Genomic DNA, 20,926 nt, shown 5'->3' with positions numbered 1-20,926 from the left:
AAACACACAGAGAGAGAGCTCCCCAGTTGTACAAGGAGCACAAGAGAGTTGCTGTGCAGGAAACAAAACAAAATAAGTTAAAAGCACCCACCACACAAACGGATCTTGCCACAAAAACCTCTTTGGATGGAGTCAAATAGTGCATTTTAATCATTTTTTTAAAAAACTACCCTCATAGCAGCAAATGTGCTTATTTTACATTTGATAGAGATGGATACATACAGAGGCCACAATCCCATGCATGTTTAATTGGAAGTCCAGTCCAACTGTATTCAATGCTTCATTTATTGTGGATTTTGCTATTGTAGCAATGGGTAGTAGCAAGAGAAAACACAGATCAGTAATGGGGAAGAGGAGTATACAGTTAGGAAAAACTGACTAGCGGCTGTGAGCAAGGAACAAACATATACAGCCACAGATGGCATACATCCTCAAAACCCCAAACAGAAATGCCTTTTTAAACATCACCTACGTGTTTTTAAATATACCTCTGCAATGATGAGAGCTAGAAACTAAACAAAAGATCAAACAAGATAGCAGGGTCTGTTAGTGTCTGGTAAAAGCTGTCAAACTCTGTCGAAGTTCACCCTCAGACACGTTTTTCAGTTAGCAGCCCTGACTATGTAAGCATGTTTATGGACGTAAGTGAAGCGGGCTTAGACCAAGTCCATTTAGCCTGATATTGTCCATTCAGTAATTGATCCTGGGTCATTCTGAGTCTTGATACCCGAGTTCCTTTAACTAGAGCAGTGTTTCCCAAACTTTTTTGGGCAACGGCACACCTGTTTACTGAAAAAAAATCTCGCGGCACACCACCATTAAAGCCCCGCCCCGTGACGTCAGCGCGCAGCGTCACGCCGGGAGGGACGCACAAAAGTGAAAGTTTTTTCCCTCCCCCCTCAGTCCCTCGCTCGGAATTCAGCTCGTTTGGGGCATCGCTCCGGCTGCTCCCTCTCCCGCCGCGCAGGAGCGATGCCTCTCTCTGGCTCTCCCTCTGCGCAGGCTGAGGGAGGGAGGGAGGTGCGCGTGTGACCCGTCTCTGCTGGGAGACCAAACCCAGCGAGGCAGAGTCGCGCGGAGGCGCCCAGGCAGCGCTGCCGGCTGCGAGGAGGAGCGCCAGGCAGCAACAGGAGGCGCGGCCTCTCCTCGCCGCCGCCGCCCCGCCTCTCGCCGCCCGACTCGCCCGCCTCCCTCCAGGCATCTCGCGGCACACCAGCCGATGTCTCACGGCACACTCGTGTGCCGCGGAACACCGGTTGGGAAACACTGAACTAGAGACACCTCAGTCCTTCTGAACGCAGAGCTGAAGCTATGGGCCTGCACTCTTGACAAGACAATCACAGTACATTTCCTGCTTAGTGAATATATTTTCAGAGGTATGATTGCCTACCACCAGGTCTACTAAATATTATTCCTACTACAGTGGTACCCCGCAAGACGAATGCCTCGCAAGACGGAAAACCCGCAAGACGAAAGGGTTTTCTGTTTTGGAGGCGCTTCGCAAGACGAATTTCCCTATGGGCTTGCATCCCAAGACGAAAGCCCATAGGGAAATGCTGGCGGGGGGCCTCTTCTGAAGGCCGGCGGGGGGCAAAAGTCTTTGCTCCCCCCCCGCCTGCCTTCCCCCCCCGCCTGCCCCGGGCGATCTTAAAATGCTGGCGGGCGGGAGCGAAGCGTTCGCTGCCGACCCCCAGCATTTTAAAATCTCCCCCTGTCCCGGGGAGATTTTAAAATGCTGGGGGTCGGCAGCGAACGCCTGCCCCAGCCGCCCCGCTTCGTAACGCTGTTCCGAAGCGGGGCGGGGGGCGGGAACACCTGCCCCAGCCACCCCACTTCGGAACGCTGTTCCGAAGCGGGGCGGGGGGGGGCCCAGGAACACCTGCCCCAGCCGCCCCGCTTCGGAACGCTGTTCCGAAGCGGGGCGGGGGGGGCGGGAACACCTGCCCCAGCCGCCCCGCTTCGGAACGCTGTTCCGAAGCGGGGGGCGGGGGCAGGAACACCTTCTGAAGGCGGGCGGGGGGCGAAAGTCTTTGTCCCCCCTGCCTGCCTTCCCAGGGGCTTTTAAATCACCCTGGACAGCGGAGAAGTCCTCCGCTGTCCCGGGGTTTTTTAAAATGCTGGGGGTGGGAAGAAAAGCTCTTGTCCCCCCCCCCCCAGCCTTCAGAAGAGGTCCGGGGACAGACTGTCCCCGGACCTGGTCTGAAGGCGGTTTCCCTAGGAACGCATTAATTGATTTTCAATGCATTCCTATGGGAAACCGTGCATCGCAAGACGAAAAACTCGCAAGACGAAGAGACTTGCAGAACGAATTAATTTCGTCTTGCGAGGCACCACTGTATTCATTGGATTTCTTATCCACCCTTCACTATGGGCTGGTCAAAACAATACAAAAATACAATATTAAAATTAGCTAAAAAACAATTCAGAAGAACAGGATGAGTCATAAAACATTTCTTTTTCCAGAATTTACAAAACATTTAAAATACCCATTAAATACCGTATTTTTCACCCTATCGGACGCACTTTTTCCCCTCCAAAAATGAAGGGGGAAAAGTGTGTGCGTCCTATGGGGCGAATGCAGGCTTCAGGAAGCTATCCGCTAGCCGTGGGAGACACAGCGAAGTCGCGCGGCTCTCCCACGGCTAGCGGAGAGCTTGCCTGCACCCAGAAGCTTGGGGCGCGCCGAGCTCAGCACGCCCCAAGCTTCGGGCTTCGCGCAGCGCTCCGCTACCTGTGGGAGAGCCGTGCGAAGTCACGTGGCTCTCCCACGGCTAGCGGACAGCAGCCTGTTCTGGGGGCTGGGGTCGGGGGAAGCTCGGGCTTCCCCCGCCCCAGCCCTGCACCTGGGGGGGGGGGAATAATTTTTTTTCTTTCTTTCCCCCCCCAAAACTAGGTGCGTCCTATGGGCCAGTGCGTCCTATGGGGCGAAAAATATGGTAGTTAATAAAGGTCGAGGCTAAAATAAGCATTTAAAAAAAAAGTATGAATAAGATCACCAGTAAGAAAATATATACATTATAAACTGAAATTGATTTTTTTAAAAAATAAAATCTGCACATATCTAATCCCAGAGCATTCTTTTCCTCTCTTGACATTAAGAACACAACAAGATCAGGCCAATGACCTATTTAGTCCAGCATCCTGTTCTTACAGTGACCACTTAGCTGCCTACGGGAAACCCTCAAAAGCGAGATCTGAGTGCAAGAGCACTCTTCCCTCTTGTGGTTTCCAGCAACTGGTACTCAGAAGCATTATAGTGGTACCTTGGCTTACAAACACCTCGGGTTATGAACACTTCAGGTTACAGACTCCGCTAACCCAGAAGTAGTACCTCGGGTTAAGAACTTTACCTCAGGATGAGAACAGAAATCACATGGTAGTGGCAGCAGGAGGCTCCATTAGCTAAAGTGGTACCTTAGGTTAAGAATGGTTTCAGGTTAAGAACAGACCTCAGGAACAAATTAAGTTCATAACCAGAGGTACCACTGTACTGCCTCTGACCAAGCATCACCGTTGGGGCTAGCAGCCATTGATCGCCCTTATCCTCCATGAATTTGTCCAAACCTCTCTTGAAGCCACCCAAGCATTGTGTTTCCAGCTGAACAGTGGGAGAAACAAGAAAGAAATGCAGTTGGGAAACGTGTGACAGGGTGGAGAAAGCAAGAGCGCCTGTGCCTCGTTGCCTGGAGGCCGTTGTTCTTCGCCACGGGCAACTGTTTAAAATTACAAGGCTGATGGAGGATACAGGAGTCAACCTGCCGAGTGACCAGACCTTGACTGTTGTTATTACAATGTATTGTGTCACCGTCTAGAACGCCAGACACAGATCAGCAGCCCACCATGCAAAGAACTGTACAAACACATCATAAAACGCTGGCTTTGGCCCAAGTCATTGTGTAAGCATTCCTTGGGAGATGGAATCAAGAGAAGGGGGAAGAGAATAAAAATGTGAAGAATACATAGGCAGCCTTAAAACGCAGGATTCCCACTTAATCCCTGCAGTGGTTATGGAACACATTCTCCTAATGCCTTCCCCACAAACAGGGCTCTTGGGCCTGGCAGGAAGAGGGAGCGTGAAGGTATTGTCTTGTTATAAGATGGAGAATATATTATCAAGGAAGGAGGAGGAGAAGAAGAAATAAGTAGCTGGTAAAGGTCTGTGAGTCACTGTTTGTAATCCCCATGACAAGTACAACTGAGGAAAATTGGCATGAGCCACACAGGTTTTCCTCAGAGGTGGACACAGTCGGAAACTCTGACCGGGAGAGCTTCACAGACTAGATGTAAACCAACGACTTCCAGGATTTGGCCAAAATCACTAAAGAGTATGAAAGAATGTAAGAAACAGACAGAGGAAACAGGCTTGGGCCTGCTTGCTTGTTTTATTATATTTATGAACTCCATGGAGGGAAGGCAGGAGAAGCCAGAATATATGGCATGCTCCTATCTAATTTAATCTTCAAAACAACCCTTTGAAGCAGATTACACCAAGTCACCCAGAACGCTTCATCAAGGTCACCCAGTAATCTTCATTTCTGGATCTGAACCTGGGTCTCACTAGTCTTATTCCAAAACTCTCACCATTGTCCCACACTAGCTTAATTAGAACCGTGTCACAGATTATGAACTGTGTCATTTGATTGTTAGTATTAGTTTATGAAAGTGTTAGAAGAGCCAGTGTGGTCAAAGCGTGGAGAAGTTGGAACTGGCGGCATATAAATCTCATTTGGTGCCTTTTAATTCTAGTATGAAGCAAAGCAAAGAAAAAAGGAAAAAAACAACCAAACTCTTGCATTCCCTATTTATCCATTTCAACCTATTTATGGGTTTATATGCTTCTATCAAATCCCTTCTTAGTCATTCGTTTTCTAAGTTCAAGGACCCCAGTGGTTTTTTTGCTTCTCCACGTATGGAAGGCATTCTATACTCCTGCTTATTTTTGTTGCTCAGTTCAATCATTTTTCCAGTTCCAGTCCTCAAGAGGCATTAGGATGTCATAGAAACTGGCACAGAACAAAATCATTGTTATAAAATCCTCTTGTACGAAACTGTATAAAAGTGCAACTTCAGAGCACACCTGTGATTTTCACTTATCAAACCTGCAGCATGTTAACGGGATACTCTTCCAGTTGTTATATTGATTAATCTTTCCCCACTCACCCCACACAGAGAAGGATGATGAAGAAAGGCTATCTTATGGCTCAGTTTGCTAAATAAACCCACCATACGAGACCTTGGATAACACGGTAGAGATTTTATCTGTGTCAAAGACATGGTTTAAACATGTTACCAGGGGCATGGGGCGTGGGATGGACAGACCTGAAGCATCTAACAGCCTAATTCTTGCAAACAATAGAATAAGTGATCCGACTTTACCACTTAAGACTTCAGGTGGCGACTCATGCAATTGAGTACTTCTTCATACAACTAAAAAAATATAATTATTACACAAAGATGTCCAGGAGAAGAAACCTAGCCATTTCCCCACCATGCTAATTTTTGTGGGAAATTGAATTGGGCATTACCAAAAACAAATGGAACCAGAGTCATAATTAACTTATCAGAACAGGTGCTTGCTCAGAATATAAATGATAAAAACCAAACATACTTCATCATGGGCGAAAAAGAACCCGGCCTGATCAGTAAATGTTCCACACTTATCTCAGCTACTATCTTTTGCTGCCTTCATAACAACCTCAAGCTAGTATTATTATCTACATGTTACTGATGATGGTGGGAAGGGTGGTTTCAAACTAGTGGATCACATTAGGTCACACACAGCAACTTCAAGTGCTGTAAGCACTAAGCAGTAATATTATCCCCACATTACAGATTGGGGCGGGGGCGGGGGCTTGAGGCAGATTGAGAGACGCAGGCTTTAATAAAGTCATACGGTGACCTTATGGCTGAGCTGAGATCTGAGCCAGAGATTTCAGCTCAAAGATCATGTAGCTCACAATGGAGACCAGATCTATCACTGCAGGCAACCTGGACCTTCTGAGATATTTTTGTGCATCTTACTGGAGCGTCCAATTCAATCCTCCCCTCCATGGTCTAAAACTCAAGGTTGTAGGAAAAAAGCTTAGAGTCGTAATGACAAATACGCTTGAAGTATGGAAAAGGCCAGTGCAGTAAAGCCCCATTTCCTAATGCTTTTTTCAACTCTTTGGCTGTTTATATCAGCTTATCTTTAGAAGTGATGCTAACTTTCCCAGACTTGAGGATAATAATTTCAGAATGAGAAGACTGCACACGCATTAGGGGAGATTAGTTATCTAGCATGCTCAGGAAAACGATATGCAGGGTGTCTTTGTTTCATGCAAATGAACAAATTAAGAGTAGCCCTCAGAGCAAAATAAGTCGGCCACCCATGTTAAACCCTGGCGAAGGTTTGCAACCCATTTTAGTTCATGCATTTTAGTTTGGGGGCTGCCATTTTGTCTATTCGAGAGAACATGTGAAACGAAAACACGTTCCATCTACGTTTCAAATTCTTTTGAGGCATTCCGTTCACCTACATAATATGCATGCTGCCACTCCCTGTCTTATGGCTCTAACTTCAGGATTCAGATGTGGATCTAACCCCAACAGTAGCCAAATGCTGTATGCACAGGTTGTTCCTGCGTGTACCTCCCCAGCAATTCACCCAGCCAACGGTTAAGATACGCACAAGCGATGCAGCATAAAGGAGCAGGGCAGAATCTTGGGGAAAGGACCAAGAATGCAAGTTCTTTTATATCTGTGCACATCACATCTAGTATGCATAAGCAGCTCATACAAGAGTGGTTCATTATATGTAGATACAAATCCCTCGTGCTGTACTTACATTGCTTTCCTGGTTCTTGTTGTTCTTAAGCAGTGTAATTACACAATTATGAATAAAGAAGGCCAGAGTAAGCACCCCTGTAAGCTGAGGAAACAGAGTCCTGAACTCTGGAGAAACAAAAATAAATTATAATTAACAAAATGGCTGCCAACACCACTATAATAGGTACCACTGCTCTCCCACTTTACTGATTCCTGGGCCTGGTTCTGTGGCCAATTTTAAGGCTCCAGCTGCGCCATATAGGAGAAACGTCAATAATTTCTTGAAGGGGGAAGCATGGTAAAAGGAAGAGGGACAGTAGTAGCCAAACACATATCAAACAAGCAGCTTTACCAATTGCTTTGTTAACAAATTTGAGCAAACCACCCATTTGCCGAGTGCTGATGCAGCTCATTGGCATAAATGAATACCGTGTAAACTTAGAAGCCAGCTGCCTGTACATCTTGAACGTTTTGGCTCCTGAACGATAGAAAGCCGGAAGTGATTGTGCCAGTTTTCAAACGATTTTCAGAAGACACACATCTGGCGCAGCTTCCAATTGGCTGCAGGACGCTCCTGCAGCCAATCAGAAGCCATGCCTTGGAAGTTGACCGTTTTGGAAGTTGAATGGACTTCCGGAACAGATTCCTTCAACCTCCAAGGTATGTCTGTACTTTAATTATTTTAGGAGTAGGGAAGGAAGCATCCAGCCTTAAGGCTCAAAACAAACCCTGTTTTGTTGTTGCATCTGAGCAAGGCCTGAATCTCCTCTGACAGTTGAGAAAATCTAAAATAAAGTTATCTATCGTGAAAAATGAAATACCGAATTCAGTAGCGCAGGAAGTAAATAAGGAACTACTGAAGCAGGGATTAAAGCACTTCTTTTCAATGTAACTTGAAAGCTTATTGTCAGGTCTCACAAAATTTTATGAATGACGTGTGTGTGTGTAGTATAGCACATGTGCAATACCAGTGCTCCAACATGACTGTTTTTATTGGGTATACTGCTCAGATGTTACAAAAAAGAAGCAGCAGTATTGGCACAAAGTCTTGAAAGCGTTCTAATTTTTAGAATTGCAACAAAGGCTTGAAGGATGTCAGAAAACTGAATTCTTTAATCCTGTGCCATGAGATCAAGAATGGTTCTTGGGTAAACATGTTTTCTCATATGTCCTTCTGAATATTGAAACCACTAGAGAAAAGTGATTTGATATCCTGGGTTACTTTCAAAAACTCTGGGAAACACTTCTGTATGTTATGAAGGGAACACGAATGAGGAGAGAATGCATTGAACCAACATCAATTCCTGATCTTGGGCAGAGGAGGGAGGAACTTTTGTGTTTAATATCCACCCCCCACCCCCCGGTTTGAATACCATCCACTCACATTGCAACAACGTGTTGGTAATTAACATCAAACTGATAGCATAATCCGTACAACATGAGACTATTAATCTCAGGGTCGTGGTCCCTTCCAGCTCTACAATTCTATGATTCTATGAAATTAGTGACGGGAAACAGGGAATTACTTATGGACCTGACACCTTGTATATTTTAAATATAAATCCTGTATTCCTTTTATTAGCAGAATGTCTAACTTACATTCTTCCTCCAATATGGAGGTCCAAGGCAGCATTTTTTTAAAAGCATATTGTAATGGTTCTATGGGGTTGCTCGTGTGTAAGCAGGTGCCTATCTCCCTGGCTGGGTGCAAACACCTGGCTGGGCAGCCAAAGTGAACCTCTTCTGTCCGGACAGCCACTCACCCGTGGCTGACTCAATCGCTGGCAGAATCCGTGAGTGGGCGTTTCTTAAACTTCTTCCAGCAAAGAAGTTCTTTGACGCCTAGTCTCCGCCTACCATCTCTGCGCGAAAGCCTTCTGCGCAGGGAGGGCATGGGCAACGGAGGACCCCTACTCTCCCCGCTGGTCCCAGGCAAGGAGTCATGGGACCGCCTCGCCGCTTCCTCCACCTGCCCCCCTTCTCCACTGGTGCTACACTGATTCTCTTCCCCAGAAGATGGGCTGCTCCTCCCGATCCCTGGACGCTCTCTGGAATCCCTCTGGCTTTTGCGCTCCCCCTCCAGTACTGATGGCAGTTCCCTGACACATATATTCAGTATAACTCCCTTTAACTGTCTCTGTTCTATTTACCACTCTGAACACACCGTTCAATCTACATGATGGAACAAATGGGTTCAGGGTGGGATATAATCAGTTTTGGCAAATGGGAGAGGAGCCAGAGAAATGCCTTCCAATAAGCATTTGTGCTCTATATTGGATTAGCTTGCTGCTTTTGATGTCAGCTGCAGAAGGTCATTTGTTTCAGAGTTCCTGCTGTTTCTCTGCCCTTGCTCAAATGCGATAAAGCTCTGTCCTGGCACTTATTACTGCAAGGAGATGGCTTCTCTTAAGACAATACAATGCACATCTGTCTCCGGGATACTGTATTCCTAATTGCCCTTGGAAGTTTTCCCTTCGTCTTGATTACCAACAAACACATGCATGGGGAAAATACGTTTCGTTTAGCCTACTTTAAATTCAACTTTTCTGTCCTAAAAGTAAGAATCATCCAAATGGATTCGTAACCGCTCATTACGGTCTGCGTCATATTATTCCGCCCCACTCCACCGCCTGCAAAATGACACTAATTCAGGCATGGGAATTTTGAAGTTCAGAAATTGGTAGGCAACAGCAAAACACTAACCCTGAGTGTAAGGGTCTCTATGGAGGATGGGTGGAACAAAATTATTATGTAGTTGCTGCACAATTCTTTTTTTTTTTTTTTTAACAAAGCACTTCTATCACAAGGAAATAGCTTTCCCCCAGGAAAACCCAGTTTGCATGTTGGGAAAATATGATTCCATCCCTGCAAGAGTGTTCTGCTATGGTTATGGTTGTTATTTGAAATTTGACTGCCTTAGTGTCAGGCATAGTGGTTAGTGACAGCCAATGCAAGCTTTGAGAGGGGGATGCTGATCAATGGAGGAAAGATGTCAACAGGTTCACTAAACTTTTAAGCCATGCGTAGGCAAACTAAGGTCCGGGGGCCGGATCCAGCCCAATCACCTTCTAAATCCGGTCTGAGGGACATTCCTGGAATCAGCGTGTTTTTACATGAGTAGAATGTGTCCTTTTATTTAAAATGCATCTCTGGGTTATTTGTGGGGCATAGGAATTTATTCATTCCCCCCCAAAATATAGTCCAGCACTCCACAAGGTCTGAGGGACAGTGGACTGGCCCCCCACTGAAAAAGTTTGCTGACCCCCGCTTTAAACACTTGAACAGCCACAAATTTATGAACCTTTTTTCAAAAAAACAAAAAACCCAACATGTATTTTTAAACAAGGATTTTTAACGTCCAGAAGTTCTGTTTCATGTTTTAACCATCAATAATCTTAATCCCCCTGTTTTTTGTGCTTCTTGGTGAGTGCCACCTTTCCATTTCTCATTTAACAGCCAAAAACACCAACTAGTTTCTTCTTCTCACCACCCAATTCATATTACGTACCTTTTAAAAATTATGTTTTTTACTGCTGAGTAACAGAAATGTAATTTTGCGGCTAAACGTTTCCTTGCTGTACTAGTTGGGTGTTGGAGTGCTCATCTAGCTCCTTCAACAAATGCCGTAACCATTTTGCAGGCTTGCTTTGGGGGGGGGGGTGTTATTACATCTGGCAAAGCATTTTGCCAGAAATACTAACTAAACAAGCCGAGCTTTGAGAATAGCTCAGTATGAGGACAATGAGCTAAATGGTATACTTTTATTCAATGGACAAGGTGGTTGTGGGATTCCACCATCCATCCATAGGACTCTGTGGACTGATCCTGCTGGGATAATTAAGAGGCATTGTTTTTCTACTCGTGAAATGAACCAAGATTGCTCTCCCCCTACATTTGTATTGTGAAAATGATGTACCATGGGTTACAGGCTTATTTAAATAAATAAATGGTTTAATACTTTTTTTATTAAAAAAAACCCCCAGAAAAACGATTTTTAAAAGACTGACTGACAAAATGCCTGTATTTTGGAAAACAACAACAACAACAACAACCTAGGAAATTTATGCAGAATAATGCACCAATCTGCCACCAAGACTACTATTCTAAACACCACCACCCTTTTCTTTTTACTGTTGCCCTAGCCTAGAGGCTGTGCAGATTGTGTCCAGTGTGCTCTTTCCGTTTCATAAAAATGGGTAGAAACATGGGGTGACTGCCCTGCCTGCTTCAGATTCAGGGATGGCTGTTGAAAGATGAGCCACCTTGCCCACCCACGATCTAACAGAATGCCAGGGGTGAACTTGCAAAGTTTGTAGGACTGGTCTGATTAAAGTTAAAAAAATCTGGATTCACCAAAATGCAGTTTGCTTGGCTTGACATCTGTTCCAATTCACAAACAATTCATCAAAGCTGCATCATTCTCCAGCCCTCTTCCCTCCACCCGCTACCCTGCTCTGTTTGGATAACCATGCAGACTATAAACATTCACAGATTAAGTGTGCCAGTAAACAGCAAAATCTGAGCAGTGTTTTCTGACGAAGGACATCTGGAGGGCTGTCAGGGAACAGCTCTGTGCTGCATTGTAAATCAAGCTAAGCTGAAATCGATGCAACTGCAGTTGCAGGTAAAATGAACTCTCTCAGGTATGAATATGCATATGGCACAAACTGGACCATCTCCATGGAGTTTGCATGCCACTGTGGCCCACACAAGCTATTTGTCTGCAACTGTTCTTGTTTTGTCCCTGAGGCATCTTTTCTATTTGGATCTTTACCAAGGAGGACTAAGAGAAGTGCGCATCTCTCTAGCAGCGCAAATCCAGAATCTCGGCGTGGACTCCTTACAAATTCGTCAAAGTTACATATGTTTTGCATTATAGCAAGCAGCAACTCTTTTTGCTTTTAATGAGAAATGACCTTAGTTTTATGAATTTTGTCCATCGCCTATAAAAAATATACAAAAAAAAAGGAACACAGAACCATATTAGGTTCTGCCATCTGTATTGAAGCACTTAAAGCTGCGGCACTTACCGTTACATGGGGCAGTAATAAATCTGGCCCAGTTTTGTAATACTCTATTTCTCTAAATGGTGGTATGTTACAAAAATGTACAACTTAAATTATAAAGCAGGACATGACTGACAAAAAAAATGGGTCACTGTAACTCCTTTTTTCTACATGGTAAGCTCAAGAAATCAGTATTTCAAATTTCTCCTGATTAAGGCGAAAGTATTTTTGACAGGTTAATTTATGCTGCACCCTGAGCTTCGCAAAGGGGGGGGGGGAAGCAGTTTATCATAAACTGGAAGTTTAACTTTCCATTTCAATGGGAGGGGCTGAAAGAGAGCAAGTTGCTTAGCGAGTTCATAGCATTTGAGCTGGGAGCGCACATTATGTGGTCACTACATTACATCAGCTCTTGCAAGTGCACAGCCTAACAGACAACGATTGTGACAGACAACAGCACAAGCCAGCTTTCTTGCATTCCAACTGCCTCCCTATCAACTGAAACCACAAAAAGGAGGTGGTTGTATTGGTGGGATAATATAAATGTCACATATTTAACTTTGCTATGTGCACACGGTTGCCTCTGAATTGGCCACCATGGGGCAACTGCCTGCATGAAGACAGCCCCTTAGCATTCCTTCCTATATTGAGACACACAAGAGAGAAAGGCGGGAAACAAGAATACTGAAAGTAGATTAGAGAAAGCATTTGTTAAATAGTATTTTAACTGTGCTAAAGTTTATACATAATAGAACAAAGGCATGCAGTGCTTCCTCTCTCTCCTCAACAGCTGCAGCCCTGTGGCCTTCAGGGAGTTGGGCTAGTCTGCTTCTGTCCTGGCTCGCTCTCCAAGTAAACTGAGTGGGAGGACTCCAGAAAAATAACTTGCGGAACATGTTCATATACTAATTTTTACCCTCTTTAGAACACTGAAATAAAATTATTATTATTATTATTATTATTATTATTATTATTATTATTATGTGTGAGAGAGATAAGAAAAATCAACCTGGGAATATAAGAGAATTACCGTATTTTTTGCTCTATAAGACTCACTTTTTCCCTCCTAAAAAGTAAGGGGAAATGTGTGTGCGTCTTATGGAGCGAATGCAGGCTGTGTAGCTATCCCAGAAGCCAGAACAGCAAGAGGGATCACTGCTTTCGCTGTGTAGTTGCTGTTCTGGCTTCTGAGATTCAGAATATTTTTTTTCTTGTTTTCCTCCTCCAAAAACTAGGTGCGTCTTGTGGTCTGGCGCATCTTATAGAGCGAAAAATACGGTATTTCCTTCACGTATTCCGTCCCACCATGGAGTGGATTGAGAGGGGGAAAGGGCTTTTCTCCAATCCACTTCCTGCCAATCTTGTTATGGGGCAAGCCAGCTGAGGGACCCAGCATAGTATGATTGGGCAGAGTAATGGATTATAGGACCAGAGGAATGGATTATAGGACCAGAGGAAACAACTTCAAATTCCCACTCAGCCATGAAGCCTACCAGGTGAGCATGGGCCAGTCATCATCCCTCAGACTAACCTACCTTGCAGGTTTGTTTTGAGGATAAAAAGGCATTTGTGGGTGGGGGTGGGGGTGGGGAACCATATATGCCACCCCGAGTTCCTTGGTAGAAGAGCAGGACAAAAATATAAATTAATGAATAACTACAAACAGGTAGGAGGAGGAGATAGCTGGTGGATAGGTACGCTTTGCTATCTCGATACTATTCTCGAGACTCGAGATTTCATGTGATGTTTTGTGTGGGGCTCACACTTAAGATGAGAAAGAAACTCTCCTTGCTCACAACCAGCAGCACCTAGTCTGGTTTTCCTCAATTGCCCCATTTAAAACATTTCTTCCTGTAATACCTTTCAATTTAACACAGCTCTTTTCTTCCCTTCCTTAGAGGAACTCTGCTATTTACCTCATAAAATTTTTATAGTGCTAATTCTAAGGGGGGGAACCCCTCAAATCTGTAGAAATGCACCCCCCTCAACCAAACACATAATCTAACCCATGACTTGATATCCTGCTGGTAGTTCCTTAAGTTCCTTAGTTCCTTAGGTGAAATCTCAGCATCAACTGCCCATCAGATGGCCTTCTTAGCGGGATGAAAGCTCTGTTAACTGTATCTGCGTCTTTGGTCTTTTCGTTTTGTTTTTTTTTCTTCTTCTTTTATTTTTTTTTTACCTTTATCTTTCTTTTCTTCTTTTTTCATTTCTTGTCTTCTTGACGGAACTCTTTTTTATCTTGATGGAACTCTTTTTTTGATGGAACTCTTTTTTTGTATGTTTGTACTTGTAATACTTGTAATATAATGTAAACTGTGTATTTTTTCTTAATAAAAATTTAAAAAAAAAAAAAAAAGATGGCCTTCTTAGCAAGAGCACCTCAGTTGTGGTATGCCTTTCCTCTGAAAACTAGAAGGGTACCAGCTTCCTCAAACCAAGGCAGATGACTGGTCCATGTAGCTTAGTAATGTCTACACTAGGCTTCCTCAACCTTGACCCTCCAGATGTTTTTGGCCTACAACTCCCATGATCCCTAGCTAGCAGGACCATTGGTCCGGGATGCTGGGAATTGTAATCTCAAAACATCTGGAGGGCCGATGTTGAGGAAGCCTGGTCTACACTGACTAGCAGCAGCTTTCCAGGGTTTCAGATAGGGGACATTCCTATTCCTACCTGGAAATGCCACAGACTCAACCAGGGACCTTCTGCATTCAAAGCAGATGCTCTCTCTCACTGAGCTATGGCCCTTCCCTTCACTGTGATTTGGCGCAGCATAGCTTTTAGCGCTCCCTGAAGACCTGCTCTTTGTGCAGGCTTTTAAGACGGCAATATTAGCCTCTGCAGTGAAAAGACAACCTATGTGATGCTTTATTATTATTGTGCTTTATGTATGTATTTGCAGCAGGTGTTCTGGGGTTTTCTGACAGAAGTACAGGATGCAAGTTTTACAGATAAACAAACTTATGACAATGGCATTTGCGGGAAGACGATGTTGGAATAGAATTAGTTTCATTCACTAGAATATGGACAGGGACTTCTTATACAGTAATACCTCGGGTTACATATGCTTCAGGTTACAGACGCTTCAGGTTACACACTCCACTAACCCAGAAATAGTACCTTGGGTTAAGAACTTTGCTTCAGGATGAGAACAGAAATCGTGCTCCGGCATTGCAGCGGCAGCAGGAGGCCCCATTAGCTAAAGTGGTGTCTCAGGTTAAGAACAGTTTCAGGTTAAGAACGGACCTCCGGAACCAATTAAGTATGCAACCAGAGGTACCACTGTACAATATTTTCCACATGTGTTCTTCTGTGGAGGAAAGCTGTGTTGGAAACAGTCGCCAGAAGTTCTCTTTGGGTTTATGACGACTGATCTATTGTGACTTGGAGAACAGCTGAACTGTTCTCTAAAGCAAATGCATTTCCAGGGTAGGGTGGGGCTGAACCCCTCTGAAATTCACTGGGGAGTGGGCAGAAAGGGTGTTTCTACTTTCCCTAGCAAGAATTAATTAAATGTTAGCAACTGACATAACGATTCCCCAGGTGAAAAGAGTATCTAATTCTAATCAGACACCACATGAAGAAAGCAAGTTCTTCAGAGCTCTTTTTTTTTTTTTGGCAGCAGAATGAGACTCCTAGTGAAGGTCCCTGATGCCTCATTACAAGCCTTCTGGAGGAAGAAAAAGAGGCTAATGGCCTCAAGAGCATTTTGACTAGTGCCAATGCAAGCTCCAGGTGCTAGCAAGCTGGAAAAGTCAACCCACCCACAGCCTCTGGCCAGAAAACCCAACCTTCATGCTGTGCTGAAATCACTCTGGAATTGTCAGACCGGGCTGTGCTTCTTATGCAACCATTTCCCCACATCTGAGTAGATTCAGCTGCATGGGGGAGACCCTGAAAGTGTTGCCAAGTCTTGGATGGAGCTCTTCTCCTTCCTCCCCACACTGATCATCCTAGGCATCACTATGGGCAAGAAGGTTAATAGGGCTAGTTGGTCCCACACAGCTAGAGGCCTGGATCGCAGAAAAGGGGGGAGAGGACAGCCCTTGTTCCACCTGATGCCCTTCCTGAATTGAGACTCTGCCAAATGAGGAAAGGAATTCTCTACCCATTCAAATACCGTAGTCAATCCCTCTCCCCTCCATCTCCTTTGGCAGAACTGAGAAGCTGAAGGAGAGGAAAAGCCATATATGGATGCAGGTGTGAGAGCAAAGCAGATGGGGCCCTGGTGTATGCGGGAGTTCGGGTGGCCTGATGTTTGCAGGGCTGGTGCCAGCAAAGTGCTTAAGAGCATAAATGAAAGAGCAACTTGATGGCGGAAGGGGAAATCAGTTCAGTCATGAAACTTGCTTGGTGGCCTTAGTCAAACCTCCATTGCTTACACAAAAATTATTGCACCTGTAATAGAGGGTGATCATACCAGCCCTCCTGACAGGCTTGTTGTAAGGATTATGCAACAAGAATTGCACTAGGTACTGATGTACCATATTTTTCGCTCCATAAGATGCACCTGACCATGAGACGCACCTAGTTTTTAGAGGGGGAAAGCAAGAAAAAAATATATTCTGCACAGAGCATGTAAGCGGCTCTCGTTTTTCTTGCTTTAAACCCTTCCGTCGCCCCTCCCGCTTCACCGAGAAGCCAGCAGAGCAAACTGCACAGCTCTCGCTGAAGCCAGCAGAGCAAGAGCGATAGCTGCACAGTACCTCTTGTTCTGCTGGCTTCCCAGCAAAGCGGGAGGAGCGACGAAGGGAGCCCTTACAAGGGAGCGCTGAGCAGAGCCTGGCAGCAGCTCTTGCTGGCTTTTCTGGGAGGTGTGGGAAGGGACAGAGGGCAGTCTGTCAGTCCCTTCTCCCACCTCGCGGAAAAGCCCCCAAGAGCCGCACACACGCTAGGCGCAGCTCTTTAAAGGGAGTGCTGAGCAGAGCCTCCCACCTGCTTTCGCTCCATGAGACACACACACATTTCCCCTTACTTTTTAGGAGGGAAAAAGTGTGTCTTATGGAGCGAAAAATACGGTAATTTCTTTTTCTTAAGTACTACTGTTATTATTGAGATCAGCCACCACAGAATGATATTGGGTCCAATAAATTATTATCAGGGATGGGAAAGCTGTGGTCCCCTAGCTATTGCTGCACTCCAGTTCCCATCTGCTCCAGCCACTATGGCCAAGGGCCTGAATGTTGAGAGTTGGAGTCCGACAACACCTGGAAAATCCCCATTTTCTTTAAAGGCCTCATTTAAAATATTTAAACTGCATGGCATGCTTGAGCATTTTGCTCCTTGGTTAATGGCTGTTATAAATTGCAAATGACCAGTGTATAAATGGTCACCTACACCCTACTGTTCCAACTCAATCTACGTTTCTTGCAATTAATTCCAGTAGTGATATAGTAGCCTGAACTGTACTGGTAACCAATTCAAAAGGAATTATATACAGGGGCTGAAGAATACTTCCGAAACCACTTTCATCTTATCAGATGATTAAAAAGGAGTGTTTTAAAGTCAATACTGATGGCTGTTTTATATATATAAAAAGTTTACCTGGTACAAAATATGTGGTTGATTTAAACCAGTCAAATTCTAAATGGAATCCCAAGAGAGCAGCTTTCACAGTAACGAGGATAACTAGGTAGATGACTGAAACGGTACCTGCAATAAGGGAAGAGGGAAAACCACAAGTCACTCAGATACATTTAAATTAAGTAGGAGCAGAAGTGTTGCTTTTTGATCTCTAGCTTGGACCAACCCAAAACAGCTCCCCTGCTTCCGATCCTTCCCTCTTCACTTGCCCTTTTCTGTGTTTTGTTTTTCATTTGCAAATCAGCTTTGAGATTAATGCAACCGAGATAAAATTACTTTGCATCTTATTCAGCCAGGTTCGAACAAGAGAACACATGGAGAGGGGTCAGAAAATCATGTTAATGCAAGTTTACTTGATGTCAAAGAGAACAACAGCTACCAGACTTTTAGAAGACATCTGAAGGCAGCCCTGTTTAGGGAAGCTTTTAATGTTTGATGCATTACTGTATTTTAATATTTTGTTGGAAGCCGCCCAAAGTGGCTGGGGAACCCCAGCCAGATGGGCGGGGTATATATAATAAATTATTATTATTATTATTATTATTATTGGCTGCTCTAAATCTAAGAAATTTGTAAAAGGGTGGGGGAAAGAGGGAGAGAAAATAACAAAATTCCTGAATGAAATTTATAAACCCTGAGGTTCTGGGAAATGAATTTATTGAAGAGCAAAGGATAAATAAAAAGAACTGGTTGCCTTTTAACACAAGCTTCTTGTATTAAAAATGTACTGGAAGAGCGATGTGCCCATCTTCCAACAGCCTATTTAGCAGGGCAGGTCGAAGAGAAGGAGTGACCCCACCTACTTTTGGCACTGGCACCGCCCACTGCTGGCTTCAGTCTTGCCCACCATGAGTTTGAAATCCCTGACAGAAAGCAGCCCTCAACAGAAAAGAAGATTGCCCATCCATGTTTTAAGCTTTACAAAAGACATTGGGAGAGATCTGATCACAGATCTGTTGTGTAAAGTGTAGCCTGGCCCTCAGTTCAGGGGAAATGATGCAATATTGACTAACCGATTAAGTGAAAACAGTGGATATCCAATGGGGAAACATTTCAGGTCTTGTGGTAACTGTGGGGCATTCTGCTCCAACACAGACTGTACATTCTCCAGTCAAATCATTGCCTACCTAAGACGTTGAATTTGGCAAAGAAAGAGGGAGACTTGAAATTCAATAGCAGAACAAGGATGCTCAAGTAAAGAGGGACGGTTTTCGATTTGCTCCATAGCCGTTCAAATTCCTCAAATCCTGAATCACCGGTAGAAGAAAGCGCCCAGGTTCTGTTTCCTGGGACTTCCTTGCCTGCATCACCTGGGCAGATTACTGTAGAACCAAAAGGGAAACAAGCAGTGGTTTACTTCAAGGAAAGCATAACAAGGAGGGGAAATCAGAGCCGAAACATCAAAATGAGTAAGATGCCTACTGTGGTGTGACTTAGGGATAAACAGAGCAACCCACTTGGGTTCTCCATTTAAGGCAGCCAGTGGCTCTCCAGATCTTGGACTGCAGTTCCCATCATCCTGGACCACTGGTTATGCTACCTGGGGCTGATGGGAACTTGAGTCCAACAGGATTTAGAGAGTCAGATTCCACGTCCGTAATTTAGGGAAACAGCTGACCATTTTGGCTGCTGAATACCTGTATGTTGTCTCTTCACCCTCACCCACTTTGCAGAAAACAATATAAGGAATATCTATGGAATTTGCTTCTCTTAAGAAGACAGAGAAAGTCTGCTCTTCTGCAGGGGGCAGCCATTTTGCATTAAACCAGTAGCATGCAGTGAATTTTTTCATAAGGGAACAGTTAGGGCCAGAGGTGCCAACTTGAGATGGCGCGACGTCTCACGTGGGACATTACGACATTCCAAAGTTGCGCACCTGAGCATCGCATCTGCCTCCCTAAGCCAGCCAGACGCCACCTGGGCTTTGAAAAGAATGAGGCTTTAGTACTCTGATTCATGGGTAGGCAAACTAAGACCCAGGGGCCAGATCTGGCCCAACAACTTCTAAATCCAGCCCACAGACTGTCTGGGAATCAGCGTGTTTTTACATGAGTAGAATGTGCCCTTTTATTTAAAATGCATCTCTGGGTTTTTTGTGGGGCATAGGAATTTGTTCATTTTTATTTTTATTTCAAAATATAGTATGGCCCCCCCACAAGGTCTTAGGGACAGTGGACTGGCCCCTGCTGAAAAAGTTTGCTGACCCCTGCTCTAATTTACCAGGAGTAAATTGGCCTGGTCCACCTAGCCCACTGACCGCATGCCACTGCATTAAGCTACACCCCCGCAGTGGCGTAGCGTGGGTTGTCAGCACCCGGGGCAAGGCAAGTAATTTGCGCCCCCTAACCCATAGGGGCAGAGAGCTGCGAGTGCGCCCCCCTCAGATGTTGCGCCCGGTGCGGCTGGGCCCCCCGCACCCCCACGCTACGCCACTGCACCCCCGACATCAGCCATTCTCAAAATTCCACATGTGCCCCTGAACCCAAAAATGTTGGCAACTATTGGTATACAGCGTTCACATGTCAGTGTAATTTCTTCCTGGACTATGGATTGCTGACATGAGAACATGCCAAACAAAGCACCCAACACACAGTTTAAGGGCCTTTTTTAATTAAGATGCTGGCCCAACAGTATCCCTGAACAGGTTGTGCTTTATGTGAGGCTATGCCCAGGGAGGTCACATCAGTGCTGCTAATGCAGCGGTTTGACTTCTCCCCCAGAGGCACACCCCTCTCTTCAAACAGAAGGATGCCAACAATAGAGAGGTAAACAGCAAGGAGGGATTTCAGTACGGCTCACCTGCACATTCCTTTTATTCATTCAATCTGTCCCCACCCACTTTAGATGTGATTGATTCAGATTCAGGTTAAAGCACTCTAACCTGCTATTGTCATGTGACCTTAGTCAGTGACCTGTGAAGTACAAGATTACCATTTCTGGGGTCTGATGCATGCAGCTGTCATTAGTAAACAGCTGTGATTTATGTGCAGAGCGTGGTCTAACTAAGTATTCTGTGGAATTTTCCTAGAGCAAATCTTTTCATCCCACACTGGCTGCATGCCAAGCCGGTTACAATGCCCTTAAGCACAAAGCAGTTGGTCATGTTTCAGAAAAGCCAATGGACACAACCGAGTCATCAGCGTTATTTTTGCAAGTCTGTTTACTCTCCATTGTCTGCATAATAGTTACTGTTTTGAGAGAAAGTTGACAGTACTGCAGCAATTCACATGAAACGCTTTTCTGGATTGAGGGGGAAGGGAGTGACAAACTGATTATTATTTTTCACACAGCTTTTGACGCAAACACAGAACCCTATAAATTATGTTTTTGGAAGTTACTATTTGCAATCAGGATTGTTATTAATGTGGTTTTTAAATAAACCTGGGGAAAGAAACTTCTGCAATATTTTACTATTTTCAGCCAATTTTATTTTTGGTTAATGTTAGTCATTCAGGATAGACCTAACTGCTGCATAAAATCTCTTGGAGATGCATCCCTCTGATTCTAAAAGTATTTTATTGTATTTT

General features: G+C 44.7%; 1 protein-coding gene across 2 annotated transcripts in view; it reads right to left on the bottom strand.

Annotated features, from left to right (window-relative positions):
• Positions 1 to 20,926, bottom strand: part of SLC38A9 (solute carrier family 38 member 9) — a 44,754-nt gene that overhangs the window by 10,131 nt on the left and 13,697 nt on the right. For both annotated transcript variants that reach the window (XM_083466040.1, XM_083466039.1), the window contains exons 9-11: positions 18,527 to 18,721; positions 17,361 to 17,468; positions 6,827 to 6,933 (exon numbers count right to left, since the gene is read on the bottom strand). In XM_083466040.1, the coding sequence (XP_083322166.1) occupies positions 6,827 to 6,933; positions 17,361 to 17,468; positions 18,527 to 18,721 (410 nt within the window). The remainder of the gene's footprint in view (positions 1 to 6,826; positions 6,934 to 17,360; positions 17,469 to 18,526; positions 18,722 to 20,926) is intronic.

The sequence above is a fragment of the Podarcis liolepis genome (assembly GCF_965112155.1).
Source record: "Podarcis liolepis genome assembly, chromosome: 11".
Taxonomy (NCBI): domain Eukaryota; kingdom Metazoa; phylum Chordata; class Lepidosauria; order Squamata; family Lacertidae; genus Podarcis; species Podarcis liolepis.
The sequence above is the reverse complement of the archived record's forward strand: the minus strand, read 5'-3'. Positions and strand labels throughout refer to the sequence as shown.